We start from the raw sequence: 25314 nt of genomic DNA on the forward strand, positions 1-25314 counted from the left end.
ATGATTTTCAAAGCGAACATTTGTAAAATATTGTTCCAGGGACACCCCAGAAGCAAAGATTTTAGTGACAAATGTTTGCTTAAAAAAATAATAATAATAATTATATATCTAACTATATAAATGGCGACGGACTTCCGCACCCTCGGTGTCCACACCCCACAGCTCTGTTATCGAATAAACAACGCACCGCCAGACCACATGTCGCCAACTGACTCGCCACGGCCGCCGCGCTGAATTTACGCCTCGCGTAGGGGACATCTCACTGCACACTACACCTTTTCCACCGCGCAACATAATTAATTCTACTCACCAAATGTCGGACAAAACGGAAGGGGAGGCAGCTTCGTACCGTTTACCGTGCGCACGACCTCATCACCACAACAGCAGCCAGCCGCTGCGGGGGTTTTTTCCTTTTTTTCAAAACTTTTTTTTTGGTCACCATTTTCTCCAGGCACCATTTCTGGTGTAACGTGCGGCAGCATGCGCTGGGTTGCGCCGCCATTGCACTCTGCCCATCTCCTCCACACCAACACACACGCAGCTCCTTTGCTTCAACCCCCCCCCCCCCCCCCCTTCTTAGTACCTCCTTTGTTCCACCCAGGCCGTTACTTTCACTTCACTCATGTCTCGATCACACTATGTCCGTCCTTCACGTGCCATGTTCATCCCAAACACAAACACAAACAACTCGGGTTGCCAAGTCGTTGGCATGCCAGGTTCTCTAAAAACAAGCGCCAGAAACAAGCAACCACCTTCATGAAAAAAAAAAAAACACCGAAGGGGTCCGCCATGTTCCAGGGGGGTCCCCGCGCGTCCCAACACTCCACAGGGGGTCCGTCGACCAGCAGGGGGTCCGCGGGGGTCCCCCTCAAACATCAAAAATATATTTTTTTCAATTTTTTTTTTTTTTTTTTTTTAACTTTTCCACAGTTTTACTCCAGCAATTTCAGTACCCCAATATACACGCGGCCACGCTGGGCCCCGTGCGCGGCTGGGGTTGAGGGGGGCGTAGCCCCCCGAAACTCTAGTATATATATATACACACACACATATTCAAAGATTTGCACACATTTTCACGATTTTTCAAAAATAGCAGATCTACAAGCTCATAGCGCTCGGTGCCGCGCTATGGGCTTATATATCTGCTATTTTTTAATAGCCAAATACATCTAAAGTGACACAGATGCGTTCCCGGATTGACTGGGTTCATGTCTGAATGTACCTCGTGCTGTTTACATTTCTGACTAATAAAGTATTCAATCAATCACTTTGATAACCAGTGTCTGTTAGCTGTGCCTGCACACGTTTGGTTGTTCTTTAGCCAATTCAAACTTTTGTTCAAATAAAGTAAGCCTAAAACAACTCACCCTCTTTATTGTATACACCCTCCTCAGGCAGGGTGGGAGTTGGCAGCAACAAGGACACCTGGGGAATTAGCAAAGATTTTCTCATTGTCTTTGTGGACTTGATAAGCAACTTTATAACCAACCTCAGGCAATGGTGGATGCCTCAGTGATACGATCTATATACCACATACCCAGCATGTATTAGCCCAATGGGAGCGATAAAAGGACCTAGGCTGATAATAACTGATATCAGGGCTGACACGGCAAACAACAAACTGCCTGCAGCAGCTGCTTTGTTGATCAAAAGCTATTTTCTCATGTCCTTGAATAAGCAAGGATATATGTAATCCTCAAATGCATGCATTGTTGCCCTCAGTAATCCAACTTCTCCAGCCTGGCTGCTTCAACAATAACAGCTGATAGTCTAATTTGGCAGCAAATTATTGCTAACCGCTAACTGTTGCATCACCTTGTACACCACGTCAACGAACATCTGGTACCACTTTGCACGCATTGTACAGTCATTCTGCTACCCTCCAAGTGGCACCATATTTCCTAAGAAAAACTATTTCACTTGTGTTTGTGGCTGGTGAAGTAACAACTACTATTACTGTGTAAGTTTTGTGAGGCCCCAGTGCAGAGCATTGTAGGTGAGGCACAGAGCAGGATGATCAACAGGAAGTTCACACAGGTGTTTTCACTTCGCTGATTACCTGGCCTGCTGTGAGGCAACCTAGGATTGATTGACAGCTCCCTCACACACAATACTGTAAGTTTTGTTGTAGGCCTATGGTTGTAGGCCTAGCTCTAAGGGCGGGACAATTTGCAGTATCTTCAGTCACTCTCTTACTGCCTGCTTGCTCATTACAATCTGTAACATTGCATGTAACTTATAAATGAACACTTGGTGTGACTTAATAGTGTCATGAGATAAGTTCTGTTGTGATTTGGCACTATCTCTCTCTCATGCTCTCTGTCATTGGCTGGGGCAGATAACAAGTCTTTCAGGCAAGTAGGAAGATATTGAAATTCTTTATTGGGAATAACCCCTTGAGATGAACCATCTCGTTCAGATGATCACCACTCATTAAGTGGTATTATTATTATTATTATTATCTACTTTTCAGTGCAATAATAATGATCAATATTCATGTTTTATCCTGCAGTTACATTTATAAAATCTTGCCATGTAGGATTTTGGGGCATGTAGGCCTATATATCAATGCATTACACTTCACATTATAGTCTCATTATTAAAGGGATAGTTCACCCCCAAAATGTCATTTTTTTCTATCGATTAGTCACCCCATGGAGACTTTTTGGAGACACAAAGGAGACACAAAGAGTTTGTGCCTCCTACCGGAACCGCTGCCTACCTGTCCGCTGATCATATTGGCTTAGGAATGGGACATTTTTGGGACATTTTTTTTTTTTAATCCATGAATTGAAGTCTCCATGGGGTGACTAATCGATAGAAAAAAAATAATTATCCCTTTAACATAGCAAATATAGTAGTAGCTTATAATGTCGTAAAAGACAAAGAGAGTGTCTGAGTGAAGGGAAACCCGCTGTCTCAGACTTTGAACAACACATGGTGCAAACCATCAATCAAACGTGAATGGAATTTCCAGCCATAAATCACGGACCAAGGTCTGCTGCTGCCATAGTTTGATTAAAAGCAAGTGTCTGGGGGGGAAACCTAAAACCAGGCAATGTTGACTACTCTTTGTGGTTGCTTTATATTTGCTGGGAAATGTTACATTGTTGTGATATACGCATTGACCCACATTCCAGTATGTGTAGTGTACATAATGTATGTTATACTTACTACCCAAGTCACTCTTTAACCCATTTAATCCGGGAACGCATGTCATTTTAGATTTGAGCTATAACTATTATTTTATACTTTGGGCTATTCAAAAATAGCAGATCTACAAGCTCATAGGGCGGCACTCTGTGTCGCGCTATGAGCTTAGATCTTCTTTTTTTTTTAATCTTGAACATTTGTGCAAATCTTTGAATACATATATATTTTTTGAAACAACTTTTTTTACTCAAATCTTTGCTTCTGGGGATCCATGGAACTAAATACATATAATTGTGGGGGTCCTTGACATGAAAGAGTTTTGAGCACCACTGACATAGCAACAATAGTTTTTTTTTCAAAAAAACAAACTGTTAGGATTTAGAAGACATTTGTCAAATATTTGACAAATTACAAATGTTCGATTTAAAATATATATATTCAAAGATTTGCACAAATGTTCACGATTTAAAAAAAATAGCAGATCTACAAGCTCTCTGTGCCGTGCTATGAGCTTGTAGATCTGCTATTTTTGAATAGCCAAAGAAAACTTAAAGTGACACGGATGCGTTCCCGGATTGAAATGGGTTAAATTCTGTAAGCATGTGTTTCAGTCACTACGTTGCTCTCCTTTATCACCACACTGCAGGCCCCAAGGATACAGAATGTCACTAATGCTGAAACACAACCCATAGAACATCATGTTTTCTATCTATTCTTATTCATATCCTGTCTTCCCTATCAATCATGACTCGCATATCTCCTCAGTCACATAATGTAGCCTATGTGGCCTGTGTGTGCTTTAATCAACACTGAGAACATGTTGTGTGCCTGCGTGTCATTGTTCAGTTGTCACTGCCGTCAGTGTGTCCAGGATGAATGGCTAGCAGGTGGAACCTCCGTTTTAACAGGTGGAACCCATGGCTTGAAGTTATCGCTGTTCCTTCCAGAGCGTATTGCTACAACTTAATGTAAGTGCACGTTAACTGTTTCACAAGTATGATTAACTTGTTATCAACATAACTAACTCTTGTATATAGGGCCTACTAACAAGTCAGTTTGACCCCAAGGCCTTGGCAGTGGAATTTGCGTTGCTTAGGTTATTTGTTTCAAACACTTGCAAGAGGAAATAAATACCTGTTTAGAATGTTTACATTGTGTGTGAAATATGGGATCATGAGCTAAATAGTTTTTTTAAAAAGTGAAAACTGGGCCTGATATAAAAAAAGAAAGAAAAAGACAATGCTATAATCACAGATAAGAAGAATGGCAGACTAGAACAGCTCATTTTCACTTATTCATCGCCAAAATGCTGTTAAACCATTCCTTATTGTATAGGCGTACCTTTAAATCATGCTTCTCCTGTTCTTTAACGTTACTGTTCTGTTTTTTCTTGAGTAACAACAACATTACCTCATGGCTTTCATGTAAACTACACCAATGCAAGCTTGTTTTTGTTAAGCAATGGGGTCATCATCATATCTCAAAACTAATTAGTCAATAATTAGCTTAATCATTCATGGATAACAATGCAGATGTGGACAATGTTTAACGTGGGTAACCAACCAAGTTAAATAATGATGTGCATTTAATTGATTATGCATTCAACTGGTTGTCAAATCAGAGCATGATCTTGACAAAACGTTTTGTACATAAAGTGTGATGTAGCATAATACACATGAGTTACAAAGCAAGATATACTGTAAATAAGATAAGATTTTAATAAGTGCTAGGATAAAACTTATCTGGATGAACACACATTTGGTCAAATGTCAGATTCATTCATTTGTTCATATAATCAAGAAAGTAAAGGTGCTATAGTAAGCTTTTTGTTCAAACAAAAGGTTTTTTGTTCAAATAAAAAGTTTTTTGTTAAGGTTAAGCTCTATATTTTGATAGTAATTATTATTATAGACTGACACAAGAGCATCAGTAACATGGGACTGACTCCCTGTCTCTCCAGCTCTTTCATAAGCATAAAATACATTTTATCGATTCATCACTTCCAACGTGTTTACCCTGTAACCTGTAGGAGTTCTCTCTCCTGATTGGATGAAATTGGTATCCCAACCTGAAAATGCATTTTCTGTTAACTAAAGAGCTGGAGAGTTGTTACTGAACAAACACTCTATAGCAATGATTGTTTTATTTATTGTCATTGTTTGTATGTGCCCGAGGACCCCTTGAAAATGAGATGATGCATTTCAAGGGGTTTATCCTCTCATTAAATGTTGAAATAAATTACAATGGAAATATAGAGCTATTTAACACTTGCTTTAACATAAGATCACTTACACCCAGGCCTGGAATTTCGTTATTTTAGGGGCACGGCCACTTGGCCTTTGGTGTCGTCCATTTTTCAAAGGCCAAACTGAGGGGCAACGATGGCCATTGCCTTCGTGGCCTCCCTGGAATTCCTGCACTGCTTGTGTTAAACAAATAAGCATTACTAAGTGATTAAAACGTGAAAAAGAGATACAGAAGCAAGAGAGGACATGCATGCACCTTACTCTCTCTCTGTGTGTGTGTGTGTGTGTGTGTGTGTGTGTGTGTGTGTGTGTGTGTGTGTGTGTGTGTGTGTGTGTGTGTGTGTGTGTGTGTGTGTGTGTGTGTGTGTGTGTGTGTGTGTGTGTGTGTGTGCACTCCCAACATGTGAATCAGAACAAACAGTTAACCCCTCTATAACCAACAAGCGAATCCTCAGATTGATCAATGTTCCTGATCACGTTGGTCCTGACTCAGGATGGAAACCACACCAAAATGGTTTGTCATAATTCTCTTTAAGCTGAGCTCAGTAAACAGTTTATCACTGTAGTTTTCCAACTGGAGCTGACCAAGTAGAAACAGGATAGAACACATTCCTTGCGTGCCCCGACACATTCTGAGGATATGAGTAGTAGCTAGCGGGGTCCACACATTGTCCTGATACACAGACTGTTCTACAAATCTTTTCAGCCTGTTAAAATGTCCGTGAAGATCCCAAAAAATCAAGCACGCCGCCTCGGGGCGAGAGGCGACGAATCAGGTTCCTGCTTTCCAAGACAAGTTACCACAAGTGTCTTTCCATGTAACTTAAACTAGCCTCAAAGCATGTCTCAGAACTTATTTAAAGACAATCTATTTGAGTTCCTCACACACGAGATACTACTGCAGGGTGACGTTTATGGCGACAAGTTAATAATCATCTCAAAGAAAGAGCGTGCCAGGTGTGTGTTGTAGACTGCAGCAATTTTACCAGAATCTCTGGAACAGGTTGGTACATTGATATGTATTTTCTTTCTTTTTACCACTTTCCTAGTATTGTTTTGACATGTTGAATGTCTTTTGTGAGTATTTGTTATGGGGTTCAAAGGTTGACTGGTCTTCTCCTCACCTTTTGTTTTTAACGTTAGAAAGCGGTTGTAAACCAAAGGGTGTGTTAATGGGGTCAGGGTCAACAGCTGTACTGTAACTGTCGTGATGATTAATTGAGAAGAGTGACTTAATAACCATGTTAACATTGTTATGATAATAGACAGTTAACATGTGACTTCCCAGACCCTGCCTCTGGTGTTAACCACATTATCCCCTGTGTCCCTATTATGGGCGCATTTTCAAAATGTGCACAATTTCTTTCAAATATTTTGCCTTTTTTTGTTTTGTTTCAAAGCAGATCTACAAGTTCACAAGCATGAGCTTGTAGATCAGCTATTTTCGCAATTTGTTTTACAACAAAGTATACTTAGGGATTAAGAGGTTAATGTCATTTCAACATTAATTTTGTGATTATAGCAAAACCTGGATTGAATTATTTACCACTTAAAACCCTGTTGACCGGAGTCCCCCAGGGGTCTATGCTTGGTCCTCTCCTTTTTTCCCCTCTAAAACAAATCTATTTGCTGAAATACCTGACCTACAAGCACACAAGGTGCATTGTGAGCTTGTAGATCTGCTATTTTTTTGCTGGACGTCTCCCTATTTTTGCAGAATTTATGCCTTTTATGATATGCCCAGAATGGGGACGCTAGGGTTCAAGTGGTTACCTTTAAAAGATGGTCAACTCTTTCCTGGCAATATGTGAAAAGGGAAGCCTCCAAAGTCAATATTGAATACATGTGCTGAATTTGAGCCTGCTTCTCAGGACATAATATTTCATTTAATTGTTCATATTGCGCAAGCAGCAGATTACAACTGAGATTAACTCCATTCCGGTAACAATATCTTTTGCAGATACCCGTCTACGAGGAAATTAAAACATCCAAATAATTGCTTTTGCGGATGCCTGTCTTCAAGGAAATTAAAAACCACAAATCATCTTGCTTTACAGTATTGTACCACATGCCAAGCAGATGTCATTTAATACAATGCTGAATTATGTTTACATTTCAAATTACTGAGACAATATTTACTTGCTTTTAAACTAAAAGGTTGAATTTTTGGTTAAAGTACAAGGTTCAATCTTCATATTCTGATAGAAATCATTGTTTGTTCATTAAGAGGGGTCTGCCTGTCTCTCCAACTCTTTAATAAGCAAAATACCTTCAGGTAGGTTGCCTATTTTATCACGAAGATCATTTATACTCGCTTGTGTTCCGAGTTCCAAATTTGCCTGCTCATTTATTTGTTTAAGCACGTCAAATTTCACTTGTCTATCCTGTACGAGTTCTCTTTCCTCATTGGCTGAAATTGGTATCCCGTCCTCAAACATTGTATATTCTGTTTAATAAAGAGCTGGAGAGACAGGGAGGCCCACTGTTACTGAACACACACTAGCATTGCCCATCATTTCATACCCCCTTTTCTCCCCAATGTAGTCGTTATGCCACTTAATTCCTCCCCACACACATTTATGTGTGTTGTCACTGTTATTGTATCCTACTGAGTCACCTGCCAGAGAGGAGCCCCCACCGGCAGGGCGTAGAGCCTTAGTTCTTCTCCTCCCGCCCTACACTCCCTGCTGACTGGTGCCAGCGCCCAACCCGTATAGGATTACGTGCAGTGACAAATATCACCCTTCCCCGCCCGGCTTCCCTCTTCGAACACGGTCAATTGTATTCATATAGACGCTCGACAAAACTGGATGCACCACGGTGGATTCAAACCCACAACCTTCGTGGTCGTGCCACTGCGCCACCTGAAAGCCTCACTTGTAGTACTTTAATAGGCTCTATGCACAGCAGCCATATTGGAAAGAAATCGAGCCTCTTCCTTACTTCCTTCACAGGTGTTACCAATCATACCAATTAAGGCTCTGTTCCATTCTGGTCAAACAGAGTCAGGGTGCTGATATTGTGCATGTTGGCTCACTGGAAACACTCTGCTACACTAGTGGGTCTCAAAGTGTGGTCCAGGGACCTTCATGGTTCCTTGAGGGGGTTCCAATTGGCCCCTTACGGGCGTGTAACTCAGAGAGCGTACAAATGGAACCATTTGGTTCCATTTGTACGCTCTCACAGTTATGGGGGTCCTTGAAATTAAAAAGTTTGAGAACCATTGGGCTACACTTAACGGAACAGAGCCTTCGTATGTATCATTAGCACCTGTGAAGGAAGTAAGGAGGAGTCCCAATTTCTTTCCAATATGGCTGTGCAAGTCCAATTGTATGTTTTATGTAAAATGTCTTCATAATTCATTTTTTCCGTCTTTGGCTCCTTCAGAACCAGACCCGCGATTTCAGCATGAAATCGGCCCAACCGCCCCATGAAGTCAAGCTCCGCTTGCTGCTCCATCATCTCCTCATCATCTCAGCGGCCGTACTTCCCACCAGCCGGGCGTTCACCAGGACCGACCCGCCCGTGGATCCCGCCCACCCGTTCCTCTTCATGTGGAACGCTCCCACGGAGCTGTGCGACAGCCGCTTCGGGATCGGCCTGGACCTGTCCTACTTCCAGTTTGTCAGCAGCACGCTGAAGACGGCCACCAACCAGAGGATCTCCATCTTCTACATCGACCGCTTCGGCATCTTCCCGTACGTGGACATGGACACCGGTGAGACGTTCGAGGAGGGCCTCCCGCAGTTCATTGACTTGGACGATCACCGCGAGGCGGCCGAGGACGATATCGAGAACTACATCCCGGAAGAAGGCCAAGCAGGTAAAGAAAGGCTGTAACTCATGGGTGATGCAACTTTGATTATGGAGAGGGCCACTATATTTCCACACTCACTCCAGAGGGCCACTTTGCATATACTGTCGGGCAGACACCTCTTATTTCCATATTTTAACTTTTTTCGTAAATTAATGCCGTACTTCGCCATTATATGTCACACAAAACTAGCAAAAATAGCCGATCTACAAGCTCAAAACTCATTGACTCACGCATTTTGAGCTTGTAGATCTGCTATTTTTGAATTGAAACACTGAATTATTGTTTTCTCTTTTTGAATTGGAATCCTGAAAAGTAACATTTTTATTTAATTTAAAATGCATTTAGTTAAATTCATGTTAACCTTATGAACTTAAATACACATACATTGGACATAAAAAAGAAAATAGAATTTTGATACTAGTCATTAAGCTACTATGATATTGACTGAAGTAATTAAAGCGGGTCATGTTTGCATGTTTGCAATTGGACCAGCTGAAATCAATAATATATCAGTATTCCCATATTAACCTGCAGGCCGCATTAAGTGAAGGTGGGGGCCGCGTGTGGCCCCCGGGCCGCTAGTTGCCCATGTATACTGTAACTAACTATCGATTGTTTTTCTTAACAGTTATTTGATTAACTTTTTCTATTAATTGAATAATCGAGGGGGTGCTGCTGGCCTAGTGGTTCAGGCGCATATCCACTCTAATGCTGACAGCGAATCGCGGGTTCGACTCCTGAGCCCGACGACCTTTGCTGCATGTCACTCGTCTCACCCGTCTCTCTCTCCCCGTCTCCTGTCTCTCATACTGTGTACTATCAATAAAGGCAGAAAAGGCCCAAAGTTAACAATGGAGTCACGCAGGGGATAATATTGTGGTTAACACCTGAGGCAGGGTCTGGGAGGTCACATTCTATTATCACTGTCTATTATCATAACAGGTTTACAACTGCTTTTCAACGTTAAAAACAAAAGGTGAAGACCAGTACAACCTTTGAACCCCATAACACTTCAAACTGTCAAGACTAGGGTTTTTCATATCTCGTTGCTGTCGGGCAGAAACCATTATCTCCATATTAACCTTTTGTGTTTTTTCCCCCGTAAAATCAACTTGTACTACATACTACAGCATCACACAAAAGTATCAAAAGTAGCAGATCTGCAAGCTTGAAACGTCTCGAGCTTGTAGATCTGCTACTGTTGCTATTTTTTTATTTGAATCGTGAAAAGTAACAGCTTTGGACATATGAGGTATGACCGACAGAGATGACTACAGTATATCAACATTTTAGACCCTATTATAGACTTTGTCGCACAACAGTGTCATGCAAAACTTGTGAAAATAGCACATCTAAACAGCTGTTATTTTCACTATTTTTGAAAGTTTTTACAAAGTGTTTTAAAAATTCCACCAATAGTGACATGCCCAAAATAATAGTAATAGCTCAAATGTATACTGTATAGTGCTTTTCTAAGTACCCAAAGACGCTTTAACTTTACATGGGGGGGAGGAGAAAACAACAAAAGAAAAACTACTTCATTAGGAAAAAATATACATATCGTTGCTGTCCGGCAGGAACCAACTAAATATTTCCGCTTTTGCATTTCATACCCATAAATCAGTGCTATTGAACACCCTTTACGTCTGTGTGAGCTTGGAGGTCCATTCAGTTGTTCTTATCAATGATGAACAAAACCTCCCAACTTTTTTTAAAAAAAAATCCTGAAAAATGAACTTTTTGGAGATAGCTGGTTACTGCCGGACAGCAGAGATATATAAATAAGCATAGATTATTTGATTAAATGATGGATCATTGATTATTTTGTATAATCGATCAAATCAATTAACTGTTTGACCCCCTATACAATCAGGCCTGGCCGTCCTCGACTTCGAAGAGTGGAGGCCGCAGTGGAATCGAAACTGGGGAAGCAAAGACATCTACCGGCAGATGTCCATCGAGTCGGTGAAGAGGAGAAACTCCAGCCTGTCCGACGACAGAGCCGAAGCCCGGGCCAAGATGCTGTTCGACCGCGGGGCGCAGCGGTACTTCACCCGCTCCCTCCGCATCGGGAAGAGGCTGAGGCCCAAGAGGCTGTGGGGCTACTACCTGTTCCCCGACTGCTACAACTACGACTACAACCAGGTAGGGGTGTTAGCAATTAATCTATGATCGATTAAAGGACGACTTCACCACTTTTCAACATATCTTCATATAATAGGTCCTCACTAATGCTCATGATAAAATGGACCGTACAATTTTTTTCTAATCAGTTTGTGTCTCAGAGGAGGGCTGTAGACAGTTCAGAATCCCGTCTACCAGTGACATCATCGATGGGGAATCCAAGCTAATAGAAACTGCAGGCTTTGTATTCCTGGAAAGTTGCAATGCAATAATAGATCCCATTGTTCTCGCCTTAATAAAAATCTTAATAAAAAAATTGTAATCTTTTTGGGAAAAAACATCCTGCCTAACGATGATGTCACTGGTAGACGGGTTTCTGGACTGTCCACAGCCCTCCTATGAGACACAGACCAAGTAGAAAAAAATGGTATCATTTTATCATGAGCATTAGTGAGGACCTATTATATGAAGATAGGTTGAAAAGTGGTGAAGTCGTCCTTTAACTACCGTTAAGAATTTATTTGATTAATTTACTCGATTTTCAATTAATTGAAGAAAAAACTAATGAAAAGAAAAACACTGAATTCTTTTTTGGGGCGGGGCTAGTGAAAGTTACAGGTATGATGTGGGTTAGCGCCCCATGCTGTGTCTTCCGTGAGGAAGAAGCCCAACAAACCCGCGGTTAGGCCTTTAGGAGGGCCATTCCAGCGTACCGCAAGCAGAGCTAATACCATTAGACAGCCCAATCTAGTGGTATCGGCCCAAAGAACCATCACGCCAGAAGGAAATGTTTGGATCGGGGCGGTGCACCTGATCTGGCGCAGCGCTCAGGTCCTGGACCTGGTGAGACGAAGGAGGAGCCCGGCCAGGAGACAACCCACAGAGCCTAGTCCCTCCACGTGCCAGAGCCTCCCCGAGTCCCGGCAGAGTACTTCCAGAGAAGCGGACTGCCCTGTCTTTCCCTATAGGACTGACCGTGGGTGCTACTGGGACGTAAGTCGGGGCTTGATCAACCCTGGCTGGGTCACCTGGGCGAGGGTGTATGTTGTATGTTGCGAGACCCGAAACACCCTATGACCCCAGGCTACAACACTGATGATACGTCCCAGTTGCATCCATGTGATGTTTTTCTTTATCAGTTATTCTATTTATAGTGGCTCATAGGAATTTATAGACTACGTGACAACCAGGAATAGTTTGGTGACCACAGGAGAGACTGTTGACAGCCGGAATGTAGACGGCACCCCGGGAGCAGTATGGGTTAGCGCCCCATGCTGTGTCTTCCGTGAGGAAGAAGCCCAACAAACCCGCGGTTAGGCCTTTAGGAGGGCCATTCCAGCGTACCGCAAGCAGAGCTAATACCATTAGACAGCCCAATCTAGTGGTATCGGCCCAAAGAACCATCACGCCAGAAGGAAATGTTTGGATCGGGGCGGTGCACCTGATCTGGCGCAGCGCTCAGGTCCTGGACCTGGTGAGACGAAGGAGGAGCCCGGCCAGGAGACAACCCACAGAGCCTAGTCCCTCCACGTGCCAGAGCCTCCCCGAGTCCCGGCAGAGTACTTCCAGAGAAGCGGACTGCACTGTCTTTCCCTATAGGACTGACCGTGGGTGCTACTGGGACGTAAGTCGGGGCTTGATCAACCCTGGCTGGGTCACCTGGGCGAGGGTGTATGTTGTATGTTGCGAGACCCGAAACACCCTATGACCCCAGGCTACAACACTGATGATACGTCCCAGTTGCATCCATGTGATGTTTTTCTTTATCTGTGTGATATAAATGAGCTTACCATAATCACAGTCATCCTTAATCATATTCCATCATATTCAAGGGCTTTTGTAGAGCAATGAGACTCCATAGAGCACTGCAGAGGGGGGGTGTGTGCAGTGTTGCCAGATTGAAAGAGATATAAGCATCAAGGTCAAGGAAAACAAGCGGCCACGTGAGCACTTTAAACCTGGGCTATACATGGGCTATTTCAATAATTTAACCTACTAATATTTACAAGCAACTTAACAGAAAAAGCCTTAAAAAAGTCGCTTATGATAAACAGACATGGCAACACTGGGTGTGTGTGTGTCTGTGTCCAGCTAATCTCAGCAGAGGGCGATGTTTTTCCTTTTTTTTGATGGTGGGTTCCCAGATTGGTGTCCAGCTGATGCTCGTTGACACTCGTTAATGTTATATGCATCGAGGCAATAATGTTTCTGCGGTTTGGGAGAAGAATTTTCCCTTCGGTCCTAAAAAACACCACTTATCAATTAATCGATTAATCGATCGATAAAGTTATCAAACATAGAAATAATGAATTAATCGATAATTCACATCCCTACAACCAGGACATTAAGGACTACGACGGTCAGTGTCCGGAGATCGAGAAGGAGCGCAACGACGAGCTGCTGTGGCTGTGGAACGAGGTGACCGCTCTCTACCCGTCCATCTACCTGGAGGAGGTGCTCAGGGACTCCCGCCAGGCCCGCATGTACGTCCGCCATCGCATCCAGGAGGCCATGAGGGTGTCCACGCTCGCCGACCCCAACTTCTCCACGCCCGTCTACGCCTACATCCGCCCTGTCTACAAGGACAGCGTCGACGAATATATGTCAGAGGTGCGTTTCAGGTGCAGTAATCATGGTTTCATATTTAAAGGACAATTTTTAACCCATTCAATCCGGGAACTGTGTCATTTTTTTAATTTCTTTGTGCTATTCAAAAATAGCAGATATAGAAGCTCATAACACCGAGGGGTGCAGTACGTTAGTCCGACAGCGCATTCCTCCGACAGCGCAGCGCTCCGACGTTTCCAATACTAAACCCGAACCAAACCCGCACCCTAACCCTAACCGCACGCGGATGCCACATAGTCGGAGAAAAGGTCTGTCGGATTAACGCATGCCTCCCAACACCGAGTGCCGCGCTAGCTGCTATTTTTGAAAAATCTTGAAAATCCTTGAATATATATTTATTTTTAAAGCAAACATTTTTCGCTCAAATCTTCTTCTGCTTCTGGGGATTCTACAAATGTCTTTAAAAGTAATACAACAAAAAAATAATTATGTTGCTAAGATCAGTGGTCCTCGAAGTTTTTCATGTCAAGCACCCCCCTATAAATGAAAAAACATCACATGGTGTCATCAGTGTTGTAGCCTGGGGTCGACGGGTGTTTCGGGTCTCACAACATACACCCTCGCCCAGGTGACCTAGCCGGGGTTGATCAAGCCCTGACTTACATCCCAGTAGCTACCCACGGTCAGTCCTCCGGAACTACTCTGCATGCCGGGACCGGGGGAGGCTCTGGCACGTGGCGGGACTAGGCTCTGTCGATGACCTCCTGTCCAGGCCCCTCCTCCGTCTCACCAGGTCCATGACCTGAGTGTTGCACCAGACCCCCCCGCTCCAAACATTTCATTCTGGCGTGATGGTTTCTTGGGCCGTGGTGGTACTGCAGGCTCCACTTGCGGCTTGCCTGAAAGGCCCTCCTTAAAGGCCTCACCGTGGGTTTGTTGGGCTTCTTCCTAACGTAAGACACAGGCTGGAGCACCAACCCATACTGCTCCCCAAATAATATGTATTTTGGCCGCGGACCCCCATCTCAAAATATGCTGTTCCAGGGACCCTCAGAAGCAAATATTTTAGTTACAAATGTTCGCTTAAAAAAATATACAGTATATTTATATTCAAAGATTTGCATACATTTTCAAGATTTTCCAAAAATAGCAGATCTACAAGCTCATAGCGTGGAACTCAGTGCTTGTGTATCTGCTATTTTTTAATAGCCCAAAGAAATCTAAAAATTACACAGATGCGTTCCCGGTCCTAATGGGTTAAATAATGACTGGAAAGGGCTTGATATACTTTGTTGCACACTTTGTTGCACATTTGAAAAATAGCAGATCTACAAGCCCACAATGTGGACTGTAGCCAGTTATGAGTGGCAATGAAAAAGTGAGGTTTGATATTATTAAACTACAGTATGTTCCGTGGGTTTATTTGATTGAATAACAGTTGTTTTCTAGTATGACCTGGTGAACACCATTGGAGAAGCAGCAGCACTGGGTGCCTCCGGTGTGGTGTCCTGGGGAGACATGAACGTCACTAACACAGAGGTAAATATGCCTGGTTTTTAATTCAATTCACTCTCATTTTATTATCACACCACACAGTATGCAAGCAGGTCACATAAGGAAAACCCTTCGGTCAATTGCATTTGAATGATACACTAGGACTGAAACTTTCCATTCGTTCCAAGATGAATAACCTTGAAATAACGTGTTTTCTGGGTAGTTTTATATTTCTTTGTATTTATATCAAGGAATAAATAAACAAAACAAAAAAAATTACTTTCTTTTTTCAAATCCATTATATGAATTGGTCGGATTAAGCACTAGCCCTATGTTATACTTCCCCGTACTGAAAATGTCCGGCCTATACAGTACAAACTATATCTGCTATTTTCGCAGATTGTTTGGGGTAAAAAAACAAATGTAAAATGTTTTCTCCCAAAGTAAATTCTAGTAAATATATGTTTTAAAATAATCAATTAAATCAATTATTTTAATAAACTGTTAAAAAACACTAATATACACAAATGCCCGCATTTCCATGCCGCACCCGAAGGCAGCATTCAAGAGAATTGCCTTTTTCTTACTCTCCTGAACTTTTATTTTGACAGAATTGTTCTCTGTGTATAAATCCATGCGGTATCTCGCATATCCAGTAAAGGCTTGATTATCCTTAGTTGAGCGCAGTGTAGTGCATCGAAAATAGCCAATCTGCAAGCTCACAACGCGACGCGTTGTGAGCTCGTAGATCGGCTATTTTCGGGTTTGAAATGTTAAACAAAACTTCGTCCAAAAAGTGCCCTTTTCTAAATTTCTGCCTCTGCCCTTCACATAACATTTTCTGCACGTCCCATGCTGCACACCAGGACTCGTGCTTCGACGCTCGGCAGCACTTGGAGAAGGTGATGAACCGCTACATAGTGAACGTGTCCACAGCCACCCAGATGTGCAGCAGGGCTCTGTGTCAGTCCCAGGGCAGATGTGTGAGGAAGCACTGGGACAGTGATGACTACCTGCACCTGGACCCTCGGCGCTTCTACATCCATGTTAGTGGAGTTTACAATGTTTTCATAGAGCACCGAAGTCTGACATCACTAACGCTAGAGGGCGCTATCCCTCTGGGTCACAGCATCATTTTTTGTATTGGAAGGCCCACAGGCAAATCTTAGATCATATATCATATTAATAGAACTGTGTTCCAAAAATAAACAAATCACCCCGTCGATTTTATGAAAAAGAAAAAGTACTCATTATCTAAAGAGTAAGACAAAATACAGTATGTATTTTTTATCCAAACACAGATGTTATCAAATGTAACTCATGATAAACGATAGCCCCTACGGAACCTCTCCCTCCGCTGTATAGCTCCGAGATGAGGTTCCTCGTTTCCCTCTGCCGTTTGAGCAGGACATTGTCGCACATTTTCCATTTTACATGTTTCTTACCCCTTTCTGCACATCGTATCCAAAAAGTAAAGGTTTTCTGCAATGCTCTCAGATGTTTTAAGTTCTAGCGCACCATAAAAGCTATACAACGAGTTGAAGAAAGTATTTAATTTGCCTCAGTCCTCAGCCGGTTCCATAATAGTTTGCATTAGAAGATGCAATTCAACATTTGACCAGTAGGGGAATCAGTAATGTTATCTGTACGGGCGCAACTCAGTACGCATGCGCGAGGTAGCGGAGCCGTGAGGAACCGCTCCCCAAACAAATGAATGACAATACTTATAAAACTTAATTCAGAGCGATCCAAACGAAAAGGAAACTGAATCATGGCTACTAGAACGGCAAGTAAGCAGGCAAGCAAGCTGGAGGAGGATATTGAAGATATCCGTAAGTCTATGAACCACATGAGTGCTGAGATCAGCCAAGCTGTCAAGCAACAAGTGGTGCTGGCGGAGCTCTTGAAGGAGGTAACACTCCTCAGAACTCAGGCCAACGAAAAAGATGAGAAGATCAACCATCTTGAACAGAGAGTGGAAGAATTAGAACAGTACTCACGAAGAGATGATGTGATTCTGACCGGGATCGAAATACAACCTCGATCATATGCGAGAGCGGCCGCTCCAGGAAGAAGTAACGGAGAAGACGCTCCGATCGAGGACCTACAAACCCTCGAAATGCAAGTCACCAGCTACTTCAAGAGCAAGAACATCCACCTGGACCCAAACAACATCTCGGCGTGCCACACTCTTCCCCGAAAGGACCAGAAGAACAAACCAGCCATCATCATGCGCTTCGTCAATCGGAAACACAAAACAGAGCTACTCATGCAAGGGAAGAAACTAAAAGGCACCAATGTTTATATGAATGAGCACCTGACGCAGAAGAATGCCAGGATGGCAAGAGAGGCCCGCATCATGAGGAAAGAGAGCAAAATACAAGCAACCTGGACCAGGAACTGCAATGTGTTCATTAAACTGAATGGAACCACGCCCGAAGAAGCCAAAATAGTCAAGGTAAGACAACTCAGCGACCTAGACTTGTACAGATAAGGCTACCAAAGGGCCCTGATGGCTTTGATAAAAGAGGACTAGGAGAAGGAAAAACCCTAGAACTCATGATGGATTATCTCACCCTCTTTTTTTGTCTAATACATGTGCATTTTGCTCTGATTTTTCCCCCCAATTTTTTGCATGGATTTTTCCCCCAAAACTTTTGCATGGATTCTTCCCCTCTCTATTTGTCTGCTTTTGCATGGACTTTGCATGGAAGCCTGTTGCTCTTTGTTGTCGTTGTTTTGTTCTTCTGCATGGGACTTATTTTTGCTTTTGGATGGACAATGCATGGCTTCTTGTTGTGGACATATAATAACAGTGCATGGATGCGTACTGGCTGGATTCTGCTGACTTTGTTTTTCCTTTTTTTCTCCGCTATGCTGCTTGCGATGCATCGCGGGACCTTGCTGCTGCTATTTTTTTTCCTCTATTTTATTTGTGTAGTTTGTATTTTCTATATATCCTTTTGCGCCCTTTTTTGGGATTTTTCTGCCTTTTTGCAGTTATTTTTTGCACTTTGGTGTGTCTGTGGGTGTGTGTGTGCGCGCGTGTGCGTGTGTGCGTGTTCCCTAAGTGCCGCACCTTATATGGTATTAATGAGTTCCACGAGGGAACAACTAAAGATAATAATGAATGGAAGTGGAATGTATGCATTGTACTGGCTATCATGGACTACTCAGAGACGCTGTGTGTATATTAAGGACTCAACGGAAGACACCAATGGGGAGGCGCGTGAGTGTGAGTGGTTGTGTGTGTTTGTGTGTGTATGTATGTATATGCGCAAGCCTGAATGTGTGACCATACACTACTGTCTTGCGATGAAGAGTGTCCACATGTATAATGGCTATAGATCAAAACCAAATGTCAGATTCTGAAGAAATTCTTCTTCCATTTAGCAATGTTGAGGGGGAAGATTTTGAGGATATAATTAACCAAAGTAATAGCGGAGGACAGGTAGAAAATCTCTATAGTAAGTATGAACACCTCAATTTCAAAAGCTTTGATCCCATTGAACACAAAACATATGAAATTGATAATGACATAGATCCTGAAAATAATTTTTATAATAGCCTAAATACAAATTGCCAGTACTACACTGATGACCAATTCAAAGGTCTAAAAATGGATGGGAATTTTTCAGCAATACATTTTAACAGCAGAAGTCTAAACAAAAATTTCAAAAATATAAGGGATTATCTGTGTCAGTTTAAAAAATTCAGTGTGGTCACTATATCTGAAACCTGGCTTGATGATGACAAAACCCACAGCGTCGAAATGGAAGGATATGAACTATTCACATCTCACAGGACAAATAAAATAGGAGGAGGTGTTGCTATATATGTTGACAAATCATTAAGATGTAGTTTAGGAATGACAACCAACATAGATAATATCTTTGAGTCCATCACAGTTGAAATTTTTGTTGAAAACTCCAAAAACATAGTCATCACTTGTGTATACAGAACGCCTGGATCCTGCCTGGACACTTTCAACTCAAAACTTGAAAGTATGTTTGGCAACACAAAAAACAATAAGATACATCTATGTTGTGGTGACTACAATATTGACATTCTAAATCCCCATGGTAACAACAAAACAAACAATTTCATTGACACCATGTTTACAAATAGTCTTTTCCCAGTTATTACAAAACCCAGCAGAATAACAATAGACACAGCAACATTGATTGATAACATCTATACAAATACACTAGAAAGCCAAATTACAGCAGGACTGCTAATCAATGACATAAGTGACCATCTCCCTATCTTCGCCATTATTCCACAACTTCTCAGGAAGGAAAATAAACATACAAGTCACTCCTATGTAATGACACGACAAAGAACACCTGAAGCAATAAATGCCCTCAATGCTGACATCCACAAGCAGACTTGGAGTGAGGTCTATGCTGCAATAGAGCCCAATGAGTCCTATGAAGCCTTTCTGTGCATAATAATGGAGCTGTATGACAAACATTGTCCCCTGAAAAGGACTATTCACAAAAATAAGCATAAACAGGAAAAGCCATGGCTAACCAAAGGTATAAACAATGCATGTAAAAAGAAAAATCTACTCTACAAGACATTTTTAAAGGATAGAAGCAAGGATGCAGAAATCAGATATAAGAAATATAAAAATAAACTAATCAATATTATAAGAACAAGTAAAAAGGATTACTTTCATAAGCTACTGGAACAACAGAAAAATAACATTCAAGGAACCTGGAAAATATTAAATAGCATAATTAAGAAAGGCAATGGAAAGGCGGAGTACCCTAAGTTTTTTAAAACGGATAATAACATAACGGAAAACGCAAAGGAAATCGCAGATAACTTCAATAACTTTTTTGTAAATGTCGGACCTAATCTGGCAAAAGAGATTGAGGAGCCGAGAGAAAAGAGAGGTTTGGATGAAAGTCTCATAAAGATGAATTCACATTCCATCTTCATAAATAGTGTAGATGAACATGAAATATTAAAAATTGTCAATAAATTCAAAAATAAAAAATCGACTGACTACACAAACATTGACATGATGATAGTTAAAAATATAATCAACACCATTGTAACACCGTTTACCCATATCTGCAACCTATCATTCCAAACCGGCATTTTCCCTGACAAAATGAAAACAGCCAAAGTGATACCAATATTTAAAAGTGGAGACAAGCACCAACTTACAAATTACAGACCGATCTCTCTCCTATCCCAATTTTCCAAAATCCTGGAAAAACTTTTTGTGGAAAGGCTTGATAGTTTCCTTGACAAACATCACTTACTGAGCACTCACCAATACGGTTTCAGAGCCAACAGGTCCACGTCAATGGCAGTAATAGAACTGGTTGAAAATATTTCAAAAGCAATAGATAACACAGAATACACAGTAGGAGTTTTTATAGATTTAAAGAAGGCTTTTGACACTCTTGACCATGGGATACTGCTAAAAAAACTGCATAGATATGGAATTAGGGGTATTGCCCTATCTTGGCTCGAAAGTTACCTTAAAGATAGGAAACAATACGTCAATTTAAATGGAGTTGACTCCGAAACCCTACAAACAACATTCGGAGTTCCTCAGGGCTCGGTCCTGGGCCCTAAACTATTCATTCTCTACATAAACGACATATGTGAAGCCCTGCAGGATATGCACTGCGTTCTGTTTGCAGATGATACCAGTCTGTACTCTTCAGGTGCAGACCTTGGGCAGCTCTTGCATGCAGTGGAAAATGACTTAAAAATCTTAAAAAAGTGGTTTGACATAAATAAATTATCATTAAACATAAGTAAAACAAATTTCATTATCTTCGGCAATAAAAAGATTAACATTCCAATCCATTTAACCATAAATGATATTGAATTAGAGCAAGTAAACCATACAAAATTCCTAGGAATAATTATTGATAACAAACTTACTTGGAAGCCACATATAGACATCTTAAAAAGAAAAATATCCAAAACAATAGCAATTTTATACAAAATGAAAGGAATCATAAACAAAAAATCACTCCAGACACTATACTGCTCCTTACTACTGCCATATTTAACATACTGTGTGGAAGTGTGGGGAAATACTTATAAAACAATAATTCAACCTATATTTATGTTACAAAAAAAAGCTATAAGAATAGTTAATATGTCTGATTACTATGCTCCAACTAATCCACTATTCATAGAAAGCCGCACACTGAAATTGAAAGATCTAGTCAACCTCAACTCCACTGCAATAATGTACAAGGCACACAACCAACTACTTCCAAGCTGCATGCAAGAGCTGTTCAAGCCTAGAGAAAGCAGATACGAACTCAGGGGAACTGCCATATTCAAAAAAACAAAAGCAAGGACCAACACCAAAGAGAGATGCATATCGGTCATAGGGGTTGATCTGTGGAACTCATTGGGAAACGAAATCAAAATGTCTAACTCAATAAAAACATTCAAGAAATTATATAAAGCAAAGGTAATTGATAGTTACATACACATGCAATGAATAGCTATAAATATGAAAGTGAGTATCCATATGTGTGTGGGCATACTTTCATATGCACGCATACATATGTGGAGAAATATGTATGTGAGTGTGTATTTGAGTGCATATATTATATGTATGAAGCAATCACTTCATATATATGTAAAGTGTAGCGGAAAGTAACTCTACAATAGAAAGGATAAAGTTTATAAAAAAATTGATAAAATAAAATAAATGAATAATAAAAATAATACATTCTAAATAAAGACGGTATAAATGCTGCTAGTGATAGAAAATATTGTTATAATATAAATAGAAAAAGCTATAAACAAACTGTTTACGTCTGAAAAACTAAACAAATTGTTGTTTCTTTTTGTTTCGTCTGTTCTGAAATGTAATATTTGAAGCTCTGTGTTTGTTCATTTTCTTTTGTTTGCTCTTATGCTACTTTGATAACATTTTTTTTTATGGTAAAAAGGTGGGCAAAATAAGCTTCGGCTTCAGCCCATACCTTTTCGGTCAAATAGTCATCTTGTTGACTAAGTTGTACTATATGTTCAACTGTTTTGTTTAAAAAGTTGTACTGTATGTTCAACTGTTATGTATGAAAAAAAAAAAAAAAAAATCATGACTGAAATAAAACTAACTAACTAACTAACTAACTCTTGCGCAATGTCTTAAAAACATGTAACCGGATGAGGACAGAGGCAAATTAAATACAGTTTAATACAGTCACATTCCTGACAAAATTGCCAGGGTGGTTTGTTTATTTTTGGAACACAGATCAGTTGACGTGATCTAAGATTTCTCTAAAAGGATTTTCAATAGAAAAAATACTTCTGTGACCCACGGGTTGGCGGGGGTGACGCCAGGACTTCAGTACTCTATTGCGTTTTTATATTCATTTCATTTTGACTTCATGATTTCAATTTCACTTTAGTTTTTAACCTGCCGTTGCTAGTTTATTTGTATTAGTTTTTTAATTCTTAGTTTTATTATTATTCTTTTTTTTGTGTTTAGTGTTTTTCTTAGTATTTAGTGTTAGTTTTAGTTGTTTAGTTTTTTTACGTAAAATGGGGGAAATCTAGGGCGAGATTCAGAAAGCTCTGAAAAATTGGCTCACTATTTCTGAAGAAAATATTAAGATAAGATTTCATGCACCCAAAAAATGTGTGAAATATTGACAAAGGCTAAAACTAAGGACAATTTCTCCATGTGTTTCAGTTAGTTTTAGTTTGTTTTGTAAACACACACCACAGCTGTTCAAAAAAGAATTTGTTCAGTAAACTAAAAATGTTTCATTAATTCCAGTTTTCGTTATTTAGTCAAGTTTTAATTAACTCTAATGACCCTGTTCCTCACGAAAGAAATACAGTAACGGCCAGCTGACGGTGAAAGGCGAGATGTCCCAGGAGGACGTTGACTGGTTCGACCAGAGGTTCGACTGTCTGTGCTACACGGAGACGCCGTGTCGGTCGGCACTCACTCTGAACGTCATCCCCGACCGGGACCTCAACATGGCCTGGAGCCACTCTGCGGGGGGGCAGCTAACCTTCACCCCCCATCACACACACCTACTGCTCCTTTTATTGTGGATGTATTTTGTCATCTAAATCAAGGGGGTTCGTCAACAGGGGGGGTCCTGGACCCCTATAAAGGGCCCTCAGATACTGCAGGGGGGGGGGGCAAATCTTTGTGTGATAGCGACTATTTATTTTTATTTTTACACTAACCACTTGAACCCTATAGTATTGGTTCTCAAAGTGGGGTCCTTGGGGGGGTTCCAGGGGGTCCCCAGCAACATGTGTTAATATAGCGTCACAATCATTTGAACCTTTTATACTTTGGCTATTCAAAAAGTATGATATACATACTCATTGTAGATCTTCTATTTTTGAAAAATCTTGAAAATTTTTGCAAACCTTTGAATATAAATATACTGTATATTATTTATTATTTAAGCGAACATTTGTAACGCAAAGGGGGGGTCCCTGGAACAACGTAGTTTGAGATGGGGGTCCGCGGCCAAAGACATTTATTTTTGGGGGTCCTTGACATGAAAAGGTTTGAGAACCACTGCCCTATAGCATCCCTATTCTGGGGGGAACATTAGCCGAAAATAACAGATCTGCAAGCTCACAACGCACGGCTATTTTCTGTGAAGAGGTTTGGTGTAGAAGGAGAAAAAAAGGTAGACCAAGTACTGAGCCAAAGGTCAAGTTTGGTGGTTAAATGTCTGAAAACACAATTTGTAGTGGGGGTTCCCTGCTTCATCTCTCTCTCTCAGCTAAGGGGTCCTTGGCCTGAAAAACGTTGAAGACCCCTGCTCTAAATACCATGGATGGAGTACATGCTTTATTGACATTAAAGTGGGTATTGTTATTAGGGCTGTCATGATCATGACGTTTTACTATCGTCTTGACGAGTAATTGTAATACAAATATTTGCAATTAATGATTTACTCGAGTTTTTTTGCATTGGAACATTGTAACATATGAATACAATTTTCATTTATGTTTGGCCTTTTAGGCTTTGAAAACAAAGATTGCACTGGGAAGATATGACAAATAACTTGAATATATAAAGACATATTTAATAATTTTATACTTTCAAAATATTGTACAAATATGGTGAGTTAGCTTTGAAAACCTCTTATCAAGTTGCTGCATGGAAGGTTTTCTCAAAAACAAAACAAAACAAAGTTTAATATACAACACAATTTATACAATATGTAGGGGTGGTCCCCGTTTTCTCTCTCAGCTATAAAGGGGGTTTTGGCTTGAAAAACATTAAGCATTGTATGTAGCATTAGAAGATTGATGAATAGTTGTCTGGCTTCAGAGACTACTGTTCTGTCAAACTGTATTGAACATTGTGTGTTGAAAATCTGCATCTTTAAGGTAGATTTTTCTTTGAATAAAGACGTCTAGATTTCAGTTTTGGAAATGTTTGTATGACTCAACAGCTGGTGTAACTAAGTAACTAAGTACATTTACTCAATTTACTCAGTTACTTTACTGGAGTATTTCCAATCTACTATACTTTTACTTCTACTCCACTACATCCCAGAGGCAAATATTGTACTAGTTTGTAGATTTTGATTATCATTACAAAACATTAACCACTATGCATACTTAGGCTATTTGAAAATAGCCGATCTGATCATTTCAAAGCATTTTTGTTCATTTGGAAACTTGTGAAATGGGACATTCTGCAAAAAAAGAACTTTTATTTTCAGCACTTAAGTATATTTTAATGCGAATACTTTTGTACTTTTACTCAAGTACATTTTTAACACTGAGCTGAGTATACAGAGTATTTCTACATTGTGGTATTTTACTTAAGTAAAAAATGTGAGTATTTCTTCCACCACTGCCAACTTGGAGGAAAAATGAATGTCATGGCTGAATCAGTAAGCAGCTGATTTCTTTCTGCTGAAATATATACAT

General features: G+C 40.8%; 1 protein-coding gene across 2 annotated transcripts; it reads left to right on the plus strand.

Moving 5' to 3' along the window:
- Window positions 1-6158: 6158 nt before the first annotated feature.
- On the plus strand, window positions 6159-24795 carry LOC311046522 (hyaluronidase-5-like). 2 transcript variants are annotated; one of them, XM_084058874.1, is made up of 7 exons: window positions 6160-6402; window positions 8787-9222; window positions 11090-11361; window positions 13681-13950; window positions 15358-15447; window positions 16269-16448; window positions 23233-24795. In XM_084058874.1, exons 2-7 carry the CDS (start codon window positions 8808-8810, stop codon window positions 23476-23478), a joined length of 1473 nt encoding a protein of 490 aa, XP_083915000.1. In that variant the 5' UTR covers window positions 6160-6402; window positions 8787-8807; the 3' UTR covers window positions 23479-24795. The 2 variants fall into 2 exon arrangements, with proteins under 2 accessions (XP_083915001.1, XP_083915000.1); XM_084058875.1 differs by lacking the exon at window positions 13681-13950 and having other exon boundaries at window positions 6159-6402.
- Window positions 24796-25314: the final 519 nt, after the last annotated feature.

The sequence above is a fragment of the Gymnoscopelus microlampas genome (genome assembly GCF_963454915.1).
Source record: "Gymnoscopelus microlampas genome assembly, chromosome: 6".
NCBI classification, from domain to species: Eukaryota; Metazoa; Chordata; class Actinopteri; order Myctophiformes; family Myctophidae; genus Gymnoscopelus; species Gymnoscopelus microlampas.